This window comes from Gekko japonicus, unplaced genomic scaffold, assembly GCF_001447785.1.
Source record: "Gekko japonicus isolate JY-2015 unplaced genomic scaffold, Gekko_japonicus_V1.1 scaffold296, whole genome shotgun sequence".
NCBI classification, from domain to species: Eukaryota; Metazoa; Chordata; class Lepidosauria; order Squamata; family Gekkonidae; genus Gekko; species Gekko japonicus.
The window spans coordinates 394904-407283 of NW_015177014.1; the positions used below are offsets into that span (position 1 = coordinate 394904).

The 12380-nt window shown below is 45.0% G+C and overlaps 2 protein-coding genes across 2 annotated transcripts; both read right to left on the minus strand.

The window, feature by feature from the left end:
* Positions 1–462: 462 nt before the first annotated feature.
* Positions 463–3954, minus strand: LOC107124270 (the record flags this gene model as incomplete). Its single annotated transcript, XM_015427690.1, has 1 exon — positions 463–3954. A coding segment is annotated over exon 1 (3492 nt), but the record flags the coding sequence as incomplete, so codon positions are not given.
* Positions 3955–4013: 59 nt separating this feature from the next.
* Positions 4014–5577, minus strand: LOC107124272. The gene has a single exon (XM_015427691.1). It carries the CDS (start codon positions 5560–5562, stop codon positions 4033–4035), a length of 1530 nt encoding a protein of 509 aa, XP_015283177.1. The 5' UTR covers positions 5563–5577; the 3' UTR covers positions 4014–4032.
* Between the last annotated feature and the right edge of the window lie 6803 nt (positions 5578–12380).

Genomic DNA, 12380 nt, shown 5'->3' on the forward strand with positions numbered 1-12380 from the left:
GAATGATAAATGAGGGTTTGTGAGACTTGACCTTCACGAAAAGTGGAAGTAATGCAAGAGGTACAAGCAGGAAACCCCATAACTGGGATGCAGATCATAGAAGGTACAAAAACACAATTTAACAGAAGCATCCACATCTTGGGCCTGTGCGTCGACTAGTCAGCTTCCGGTGTGACTAGAGCAGGGCCTGATGCTCCAACGAAGGTCTGATTTTTCACCCGTGCGCAGGGAGACCGTTTCCGGTAGGTCTCAGCAGGGGTTCTGGAGTCAATCTTCAGCTGTGTCCTCTTGGGGCGTGGGCCCAAGAGAAGCAGAGCTTGCTGGATTACTGGGCACGACACGTCTAAGCTTCACAGTAGTAGGATTAGATCCTGGCTCAGCAGTCCATCTAGTATGGGCAAGCTTCAAATTCGTCCAGTGGATCCAGGGTTTCCTCTCAACGACCTTCACAGCTGTAGGGGAACTGAGTAAAACAGTGAAAGGTCCCTCCCACCTTGGCCCTAAGGGCTCTGGTCTCCAATTTTTAACCCATACTGAATCTCCAGGACTGACATGACACACAGAATCAAACAAGGGAACTGGGAGACAGGCAGAGTAATGTCTTTGGAGTTTCTCAACTTGTCGTCCAAGGGCTTGTAATTCTGCTGAGGTGATTAACTGATGAAACCCATAAGCATCGGTATGAACTCCCATGGTCAGTGGGGGAGGACGGCCAAACATTGCCTCATAAGGAGAAACTGAAGTTCGTTTGGAAGGGAGGCAGTGCAGTCGGAATAACACTAGAGGTAGAATCTTAGGCCATGGCTGTTCAGTCTCTTGGGTGAACTTCCGCAAGGAGGCTTTAAGAGTTCTATTAGCTCGTTCTACTGCTCCTGAACTCTGGGGACGATAGGCACAGTGTAATTTCCAGATGATTCCTAAGGCTTTGGCAACTTGCTGAGTTAATTCAGAGATGAAGGCTGGTCCATTATCAGAGGAAACCCAGGTAGGTAATCCGAATCTTGGAATTAGATCCCTTAACATGGCTCGGGCAACTTCTGAGGCCTTTTCAGTGGCAGTTGGAAACGCTTCTATCCATCCAGTATGCGTACAGACAAACACCAACAGGTAGTGATGACGACCAACTTTTGGCATCTCGGTGAAATCAACAACAAGCGAAGTCATTGGGGCTGGTCCTGGGGTATTGATTCCTGGAGGTCGTCGGGGACCTTCTCTAGGATTGTTTCGGGCACAGGTAACACACTGACGGCACACGAGGTCTGCTAATGCTGTCTTCCGTTCCAGATGAGCCCAGCGGTCTAAGGCTTTAACAAGACTGGAAGATCCATAATGGGTATTAGCATGAAGGGCTTTCATTATTTCATAGCCTAAGGAGGCTGGAATCCAAATTTTTCCTGTTGGCAAGATCCACCAACCTTCCTCATTCTTTTTTGCTGATTGCTGGTCACAGAGGTAGTCTTCATGTTTGGTGTAACGAGGCGTCCAAGCTGAGACTGGAGTGGGGAAGACAGGACAGGCTAAGACTGACGGACTAGGAACTAGAGTGCGGAGACAAAGTTTTCCTTCTGCTGCTTCCTTAGCTGCTTTATCAGCACGACCATTTCCTTCTGCAATTGGGTCAGACTTCCGTTGATGTCCTCGACAGTGGATTATTGCAATCTTAGTTGGCAGATTGATGGCTTCTAGCAGAAGACGAAGATTTGGCCCATATTTGATATCCTTTCCAGCGGCTGTAATAAATCCTCGGTGTTGCCACAGCATTCCATGTGCATGGGCTGCCTTGAAAGCAAACATTGAATCGGTGAATATATTTGCAGCTGCATTCTTGCTTAGATGTAGGGCAACTGTCAGGGCTATTATTTCTGCTAGTTGAGCAGATGTTCCAACGGGTAGAGATTCTGCTTGTATCACCTGATGGTCATCTACAACAGCATAGCCTGCTTTGCGACGTCCTTGAGGGTTGATGAAACTGCTACCATCACAGTACAATATTAAGTCTGGCTGCTGAAGGGGTTGGTCACGAAGGTCAAGACGAGATGCAAACAGCTGGTCAGTGGTTACTAGGCAATCATGCTCAACATCTTCACATGGTACTGGCAACAAGGTGGCTGGATTTATGTTGATGACAGGAGCTAGAGATACACCTGGGTTCTCGAGGAGAACTGCTTGGTACCTGGCCATACGTGAAACTGTCAGATATTTGTGACCACGAGCTTCTAAAATGGTCTTAACTCCGTGTGATACAAACACTGTGAGTGGGGCTCCCCAGGTGAATTTGTTTGCTGCTTCAATAAGTCTACAGCAGGCAGCAACAGCACGTAAGCAAGGGGGCAGACCGGCTTCTACAGCATCCAGGTTTTGGCTAAGGTAGGCCACAGGCCGATTGTGAGTCCCAAGTTTCTGGAGAAGGACACCTAAAGCAACACTTTGCTTCTCATCTACGCAAAGGGAAAAAGGTTTTTCTGGATCTGGCAGTCCTAAGGCAGGAGCCTCAATGAGCCGTTGTTTCAGGGTCCTAAAGGCAACATCTTGATCTGGGCCCCAGACAAAAGGTTCCTGTGTCCCCCCTTTGGTAGCTTCATATAAGGGTTTGGCCAAAAGAGCAAAGGAGGGAATCCATAACCGACAGTAGCTAGCTGCACCTAAGAAGCCTCGTAGCTCTTTGCGACTCTGGGGTAGAGGTATCTGGCACACAGTTTCTTTCCTTGCATTACTGAGAGACCGTTGATTCTTAGAGATTTCAAATCCTAGGAACTGGACTCGAGTTAAGCAGATCTGGGCCTTCTTGAATGAGACTTTATAGCCACAGGCATCAAGGAGACGGAGAAGGTTAAGGGTGCCCTGGGAACATCGATGAGGGTCAGGGGCACAAAGTAACAAGTCATCCACATATTGGATTAAGGTAAGGACCCCTTCTTGGGTGTCAAAGTTCTCTAAGTCTTTACCGAGGGCCTGTCCAAACAATGAAGGAGAATTTTTGTAGCCTTGGGGCAAACGAGTCCAAGTGTACTGACATGGGCTGGAGGCTCCAGGGGCTCTCCATTCGAAGGCAAAGATGTCTCTGGACTGGTGGTGAAGTCCAATACTGAAGAACGCATCTTTCAAATCCAAGACAGTAAACCATGCAGCCGTGGATGGAATCAGAGTCAGGATTGTATAGGGATTTGGCACTACAGGGTGGATAGCTTCTACTTGAGTATTCACTGCCCTCAGGTCTTGGACTGGGCGGTAATCAGGATTCTTGGGGTCTGGAGAAGGCTTAGGTACTGGAAGGATCGGAGTATTCCAGGCAGATTCACAGGGGATCAGGATGCCATCTTTCAGGAGTCTCTGAAAGTGTTTGGTTAACACTCTTCGGGCATCTTCACGAATAGGGTATTGACGCTCTCTCACTGGATTGGCAGTAGGTTTAAGGACCACAACTACAGGAGGTTGGTGTTTAGCAAAGCCTGGGGGATTATCTTCTGCCCATACAGTTGGCACTTCATTTCGGTAGTACAATTTATCCTGCACCTTTTCCTTGTCATAAAAAGCATCTTTATCAGTCTGATACTGGACTTCTTCAGGGTCACCATCAGGGTGTCTTCTAAATCCACATCCCATTAGGACCTCAGGAAGTCGCCACTCTTCTGTAGCATCAACCTCTAAATTACAACACACTAGTGAAGTTTGAGTCTCTGGAGGTAAGGACAGAAGTGCTGAGCCATCCGGAGTATCAAAGGTTATGGAGGCACGCATTTTAGATAAAAGATCTCTCCCAAGCAAATTAATCGGACAGCTGGGATTTAAGAGAAAACGGTGGGTGACCCGGTGACCTCCTAGAGAACAGGTTCTTGATTGGAGGTATGGGAGAGCAAGTTTCTTCCCTGCCATGCCTACAACTGTTAGGCTATCTTTAGTGGGCGGAGCAATGGGTGTCGTTACAATGGATACTTCAGCCCCCGTGTCTAACATGAAATCAACAGGATTTCCTTCAATATTTAAGCGGACCAAGGGCTCCCGAGGGCCACAATTGACAGAGCCCGGTCGCCCCTAATCATCATAGTTCATTCCGGCCATACCAACAAAGCCATCTTCCGACTTCCCTGCAGGGTAGGTGCGGCTGTACCGGCTTTCATTAACTTGCCCTCTTGGAAGGTGGTTAAAGCTCTGTCCTCTTCCTTGGCCTCTAGATCCTCCCCTCCCCCGGAGTCTGGACTGGCGGTTCGGACATTCGTTTTTCCAGTGGCCATCCGCTCTACAGTATGCACATTGGTCCCGGCCTAGGGTTCTAGGACCACGGGGCTCAAGGTTGGATGTTGGGGACGGGCGGTCATACTCATGGCCTTGGATCACTGCTGCTAAAATTGCTGCCTTTCGTCTATGCTTAGCTTCTTCTTCTTTCTTCTCTTCTTTATCTCTATTCACAAAAACCTTCTGGGCCACCTCAATTAATTGGGACACGTTCATCCCTTGGAACCCTTCTAACTTCTGTAATTTGCGTCTAATGTCAGGTGCAGCCTGGCTAACAAAAGATGCATTCACCATTGTACGGTTTGCTTCTTCCTCTGGGTCAAAAGGAGTGTAGAGGCGGTAAGCCTTGTACAGTCTTTCAAGGAAGGTATAGGGTGGCTCAGTTGGCTCTTGAATGACCTCCCTCAATTTAGCCATATTCATGGGCTTCTTTCCTGCTTCCTGGAGACCTAAGAGGATGGCAGTTCGGTATTCCTCTGATCTTCCTCTATCTGCATCTACATTGGGGTCCCAATTTGGGTCTATATCTGGGAAGCGGGCACGAACCCAGTCAGCTGCATTAGGCTGTTGGTCAGCAGGGACTCTGTTTTCAACAGTTTTCTTAGCAGCTGCCATGACTTTCCGCTTCTCTTCTGAAGTTAATAAAGCAGTAAGTAACTGGCTACAATCTCGCCAGGTAGGGGCATGTGTAGCCATAATTGTTGTAAACAGATCTGTCATGGGTCGGGGGTCTTCACTATATGGGGTCGTCTGTGTTCTCCAATTACAGAGATCGACAGTACTGAAAGGAGAATAGACCCATCTCATAATCCCATCCGCTCCTGCTGGAACTTGACGGAGAGGGCAGACTGTTGCTAAATTGCCAGTTTCCTGAGATTTGCCTACAGGCACTTTAAAAGGGTTCATTTCACTGAGTCCTGATGTAGGACTCCAATGAGTGGCGGGGCTCCAGGTCCCTGTTGTCGGATTTTTCTTAAGGACTGTCTTAGGTATGGGAGTGACAGGGGTCTCAGGTTCAGGAGCAGAGGCAGTAGCCAAACAGTCCACTAAGGATGGATAAATGGTGGAGACTGGCACTGAAGGGCTAAGCGCTTCACTGATTTGCAGTTCCTGAAGCTGCTCCTGGGCTGCAAGTTCTTGGGCGGCACGGGCCTGCGCAGTCTGTGATCTAGTCACTCTTGCTTCTGGGGGCGGAGTTGGAAGAGGAGGCGGTGGCAATGGCCCAGCAGAGTATGGTGGGGGCCAATCATCCTCCGGTGGCGGGCAAGTCACTTGGGGGCCTTGGGGCCTGCTTTCTGGGGTATTCAGGGTTGGACAAATTGCTGGCATAGTTCCTGGTGTTGGGCAAACTATAGGCTGGTTGGCTGCTGGGGCAGAGCCCTGTCGGGTTTTAAATCGCTTGGCCTTGGAAGGATTTTTCCTCACATATTCATACCAGCAGTAGACATAATGGAGCTGCTGATCGGAATGGTCCTCTTGGGGATCCGTAGCTGCCAGATAGACTCTGTGTAGCAGAGAGAGATCCATGGAGCCCTCTGGTGGCCATCCCACTGTAAACGCAGGCCAGTTTACCTCACAAAATGTCTGCAGACAGACTGGATTTAAAACTACGCCATGAGTGGCTGTGCCAAAAATTTCTTCAAAGTGCTTGAGCATAAACTGAAGAGGGGTTTTGGGCTTTGCCTGACTCCCTCCCATTTTGAACAGACAAAAGACAGACAGCTGGGTATACAGAGGGTGGGGTAAACAGGGAGAGTGGTAAGGGGTCCACTGCTCCTAGACACATAAAAGGGAGACCTTAACCACAAATGCTTCCACCTGTACCCGACTCAGATGCGATCTCTCGACTGAGAAATGCGAGCTTGAGGTGACCACAATTCAATTTGACTTTCTCCTATTACGGGAGTCCGCCTTTTCACACTCACACACCATGCATTCACTTCAACACAGATCCCACCCTGATCATAGGAAAGCCAAGGCTTTCCTAGCCTGCCTGACAGAAACTGACCCGATAGGAAGGTGATCAGGCTTCCTCTTCCCTTCAACTGAAGGGGACCGATACCGATTAATACTGACCTGACTCTGACCAGACTGGACTCCGGAGTCTTCCCCTGATGTTCTCCTCCTGGCTGAGTTCACTGAGCAAGCGACTTTGGTGAGAACCAGCCCTGGAGAGGAGTGAATGATCGGCTTTTCGAAATCGAAAATGGCGCCTTTGCCGCCAAACAGTCCTCAGTCAGTGCGGTTCTCTTCAAAATCGTGGCTCAGGAGGGCCCCAACAACCCGGCCTTGGTTGGGTGCTCCCCCCTTTCCCGGTCAGGGAACCAGAAATGTAGCACGGAGAAAGGGGCCTAAGCCCAAGCACAGACCACCAGATCAACAGAAGGAGAAGAACTTTATTGGCGCCGGTTCAGTCAGCGAAGCACGCTTTAAACAGACTGAACCCAGAGCAACGCAGGCTCCAGGCTTTTATACTGCAACAAGGTTACACGTCACCATTTACATCACCAGAGTGGAATTTTCCATTGACTAGGCTTATTTTTCCCTCCCAAACTACACAAGCTCACTTCTGCCCCCTTATGACTGGAACATGAACAGCAACTATCCCCTTATATGGGCAAGGAATAATAATGCCTACTTCATGGAGAGGGGTGTTTTTGTCTGGGTCTGTTGCTCATTGAGCAAGGTATGTTTGCCTGGAGCTGATTGCAAACCTCATCCTTTGCTGTTGCTGCTGGGAGGTGGGGGCTACTCCTAGGCAGAGGTGCAAGCCTTTGGTGTGAGCCTACGGGTGAGAGTCAAAGGGCTCTTAGCCTAGGGATCAGGCCTAGGTACCCTGCATCACTCTAAATACATTTAACCCACTAACCAGTTATGAAGGCAGAAAGCCAGCTTGGGACACAAGAGGATGCTTGGAAGCTATTTAAAACCACACTAATTGAAGCCCAAATAGAATGCATTCCACAAGTGAGGAAAGGCACTGCCAAGTCTAAAAAAAGACCTGCATGGTTAACAACACAAGTCAAGGAAGCTGTAAACGTAAAGAGGCATCATTTAAAAAGTGGAAGTTCTGCCCCAATGAATTGAACAGGAGGGACCACAAGCTCTGGCAAAAAAAAAAAGTAAGTTAATACTTAGGCATGCAAAAAAGATTTTGAGAAGCAGGTTGCTAAAAGCATCAAGACAAACGATAAACATTTTTAAAAATATATCCAAAGCAGGAAATCAGCCAGAGAAGCAGTGGGGGTTTTGGATGACAAAGGAATAAAGGGATTGCTAAAGGAAGATGGGAAGATGGCAGCGAAGCTCAATGACCTTTTTGCTTCTATGTTCACGGTGGAAAGTGTGGGGCACATACCCATGCCACAGCTCCTGTTTTCAGGAAGGGAGTCTATAGAACTGAGCCAAGTTGGGGTGACCAGAGATGAAATTCTAGACCTACTTGGGAAATTAAAAACCAATAAGACTCCAGGTCCTGATGGCATACACCCTAGAGTTTGAAATGAACTCAGATATGAGACTGTTGATCCACTAATTCATATATGTAACCTATCACTAGATTCAGCCACCGTACCAAAAGACTGGAGAATAGCAAATGTCACACCAATTTTTAAAAAGGGATCCAGAGGAGAACCAGGAAATTACAGGCCAGTTAGCCTAATGTCTATCCTAGGCAAATTAGTAGAAACTGTAATCAAAGATAGAATTGTTAGCCACATAGAGGGACAAAGCTTGCTGAGGGAAAATCAGTATGGCTTCTGCAGAGGGAAGTCTTGCCTCAGCAACCTTTTGGAGTTCTTTGAGAAAGTGAACAAGCATGTTGACAACGGTGACCCAGTAGACATTATATACCTGGATTTTCAAAAGGCTTTTGACAAAGTACATCACCAAAGACTTAGCAGAATAGGAATCAATGGATAGTTCTCACAATGGAAGGAAATAAGCAGTGGGATTCCACAAGGATCAGCATTGGGCCAGTACTATTTAATGTATTCATCAATGATCTGGATCCAAACAAGGAAAACTATATCAATAGCTCTTAGAGAGAACTCCTTGAAATCATTACACAGGTGGTATTTCACCCCAGTTCACCTTGCAAGAATAAGCAACACAAATAAAAAATGCTGGAGAAAGTGTAATCAGCAAGGTGATTATATTCATATGTAGTGGCTGTGCCCAGTAGTGCCACAGTTCTGGGAGAATTTGTTTGCAGAAATTGCAAAAATTACACATCAAACCATCTGTGTTATACGAGCTTTGTCCCTATTAACAATATGGGAGAAACAAAATGAAAAAGTGACTTCTAAAGGACTAATAGTGTTTATGTTAATGGTGGCGCACAGGACAGTTGCTAAAAGGTGGAAAACTGCAGAATTATTAACATTACACTCATGGTATTCTGAATTGTGGCAGATTGCAATAGCTGAAGAATTAACAAGTCAAATTAGAATAATCAAATCCAAAATCAAAACTGTAGACTTTTTTGAAACATGGCACGATTTTATTTTATATACAACTTAGAACAGTACCCAAAGTATGTTCCAGCCCTTCCTCAGATTATGGGATAAAGTTAAATAAGCCTCTCTATATACTTTAATCATGTTGTAACTATACATTAATTATGCATGTTTATAGAAGAAGAAAAAAAGAAAGGGAAAGAAGTCCTTTTCTTTGTATTTATGCTGAATGTTGAGCTCTCTACCAATGCCTTAATTTGCTTGTTTTTTACATTTCTTTTTTCTTCTTTTATTGCTTTTCTTTGTTGTTATGTGTATACTGTAGGTTGTTCTTCTATATGGGGAGTGGGGTGTGTACTTGATGTTTATGTCTGGGTTTTTTAATATATTTAAATGTAAGAAATATTTCTTTAAAAAAATGATCTGGAACTGGGGGTGAGTAGTGTAGTGGCCAAGTTTGCAGATGAAACCAAATTATTCAGGATGGGGAAAACCAAGGCTGACTATGAGTTCCAAGAGGACCTCCACAAGCTAGGTGAGTCAGCAACAATGTGGCAAATGAAGTTCAGTGTTGGTAAGAAAAAGTGATGCACATTAGACAAAGAATCCCAACTTTCAGTATTGGTTAATGGGGTCTGAACTTGCTGAGTCTGAGAGGGGGAAAGATCTTGGGGTTGTAGTGGATAGCTCAGTGAAAGTTATCAACCTAGTGGACTGCAGCAGTGAAAAAGGCAAACTTTGTTAGGGGTTATTTATTTATTTATTTATTTATTATTTGACTTCTATCATGCCCTCCCCGCTGCAGCAGGCTCAAGGTGGCTCACATCATTATTACAGATAAAACAATCTCTCAAGTAAAATTACAATAAATTAAGTTTAAAACAAATACCTAAAGTGCTAGCAATAACATATACCATGGTGGGAGTCCACAGTTAGCACATGGTCTGGGTCGTATCAGTGAGGCACAGTGATGGTAATGATGTTATGATATTATTAATATTGATGGTATTGGCGGTGTTGGTTGTGGGCGGCTCCTTACACGAATGGTGGAAGAGCTCCATTTTACAGGCCCTGCAGAACTGTAAATTATTAGGAAAGGAACCGAGAACAAAACGGCTGATATTGTAATGCCCCTGTATAGATCTATGGTGTGGCCTCATTTGGAATACTGTATACAGTTTGAGTCAACATATCTCCAAAAGGACATTGCAGAGCTGGAAAGTACAGAGGAGGGCAACCAAGATGATTAGGGGGCTGAAGCACCTTCCCTGTGAGGAAAGCCTGTTGAGTCTGGGACTTTGCAGTTTAGAAAAGAGATGACTAAGGGCGGCACGATAGAGGTTTATAAAAGTATGCACGGGATGGAGAGAGTTGACAGATACATTTTTCTCCCTCTCCCGAAATACTAGAACTCAAGGACATCCAATGAAACTGATGGGCAGTAGGTTCAGGATGGACAAAAGAAAATACTAATTTACACAGAGAGTGATTAAATGTGGAGTTCGCTGACAGAGGATGTAGTGATGGCCATAGGATTAAACAGCTTTAAAAGGGGATTAGATAGATTCATGGAGGATAAGTCTATCAATGGCTACAAGCCATGGTGACTAAGGGGAACCGCATTCAGAGGCACTAAGCCTCTGCATCTCAGAGCCAGAAGGCAACATCAGGGGAAGTCCTTGGCCTCTATGCCCTGTTGCTGGCCCTCCAAAGTAACTGGTTGGTCACTGTGTGAGACAGGATGCTGGGCTAGATGGACCATTGGCCTGATCCTGCAGGACTCTTCTGATCTTATGTTCTTAACTTTTGACAATTATATTAGAAAACCATTTTTAGGGTGGGGTCAGACGGCGTGCTGAGAGCAGTTTAAACTGCTCCAGTTCTAACTCGATTATATTTGATCTGGATAATTGCGATCACCCTTACCTCCCTTATCCCACCTCACCGCGAAGTCACGTCGGTCCTGGCGTCTACACTACTGATGCGCGGGAGCATGCGTCGGTGGGTTTTAAAATTTTTTTCCTCAGTTTGTGCATGTGCATAGGTGCCCCTCTGTAGAAGGGGGGGGGAACTATCATGGCGCATGCACAGAATTACCAAGACAAATCAATCCAACCCCTTCAACAAAAGGCTTCTGTTTAAATGTTTGAACCGAAAATGGCCTCTGTGAGATCCCGAACTCATCTAAATGCTAAAACAAGTGACTGTTTAAATGTCAGTTTTCTAAACGTGGTGATGGAGCTCCGCCTATGCGCACAGCACCAACGCATTAAAAAAATGGCGGGCAAAAAGCGGAAGTGTTAGATCGCGCTAACAAAGGACTCGTAGAGTGATTTCAGCAAGTGATTCAGCTTTAATACGAACAAGCACTCAAACGCATTCAGAAACCAGAACAGTAAAACATTGGAGCTGGGCTCCTTTTAAACATACCGGGCTAATATAGCCACTCCTACTATATACATAACAACCAATCAGATTGCAAGGATAAAGGCAAATCGAAGTTCTTCCCGCTCCGGGAACAGTCCATTGTAATTGGTCGCTTGTTCCATGCGACCAATAGCTTCTGAGTACAGTCGGAGCCTTGGCTGGCTCGAAGCTTAACATGGGAAGTGGATTAGGTGATTTATGTTATATAGTCAGTACATAACAACAGCGATGCTGGGAGACTATTGCTCAGCCACGTAGCATTTATGCTATGGGATCCCACAAGGTTCCATCTCATCCCCCATGCTATTTAACAGCTACATGGAACTGCTGGGACAGGTCATCCCGTCACGACAACAGATCAAACGACGCATCTGACCGCACCCCTAGAGTGGTTGCACCTAGGGAACAGGTTGCATTTCTATAAATGGCACTAACAATTTGTAATTACATCTATCCTCATATGGCTATTCACTGCTGATACTGTCTTTCTATTCAATTGCTTAATAGCAAATCTACTAATGAAGGCTGTGGCAGATAATGTAACCTTGAATTTAATAAATAACATTGGCTTTGTAATATTATTTGGATTAGAATGATTTTGCATTTAGGAAGCTGGCCTTGATGCTTCCTAATAGTGATTATTCAAAGAGAAAACAAGATTTTCCTACTGATATGTTTAAAATAAAGCCAGACTGAATGTTTGATATGATGTGTTTCACCCATTTTAAAGTATTTCTCCCAAGATATAATCCATAGATTTTTAAAAAGTAAATGGAGTGTGACACTGTAAGAGTCCACTGTAAAACATTAAGTCAAAAAAAGCTATTTGTCTACTAACAATTATTTCCTTCATCGCTACATGTGGTCTGCTTTAAGGTGCTATGATTCAGGGCTTATTTCTATGGTTTCCAAAGGATATAAGACAGGTTATATGAATGAGGTTTTCAACATGCTACCATTACAGAAAGAAAATGTTCTTTAGATGACGTTTTTTAATCAATATCTTTGTATGAAAAGACTGAAAATCAATGTCATAAAAAGAAAGAAAAGCAGTCATAATTGTTTTTATTTCAAAGAAGCTTATTTGTCTTCTAATTTTAGCCCCAAAGGCATAAAGCTTTTGATATAGTAATTAAAAGTTGAAATGTGTTGTTTTCTTCTTTTTTTAGCATAGGTCATATCACTCAGCTTGCTTCTTTAAACACTAATATCAGTTTTCTCTTAAAATATAGTTGACGTTAATTGAAGAAATAACAAAAAACC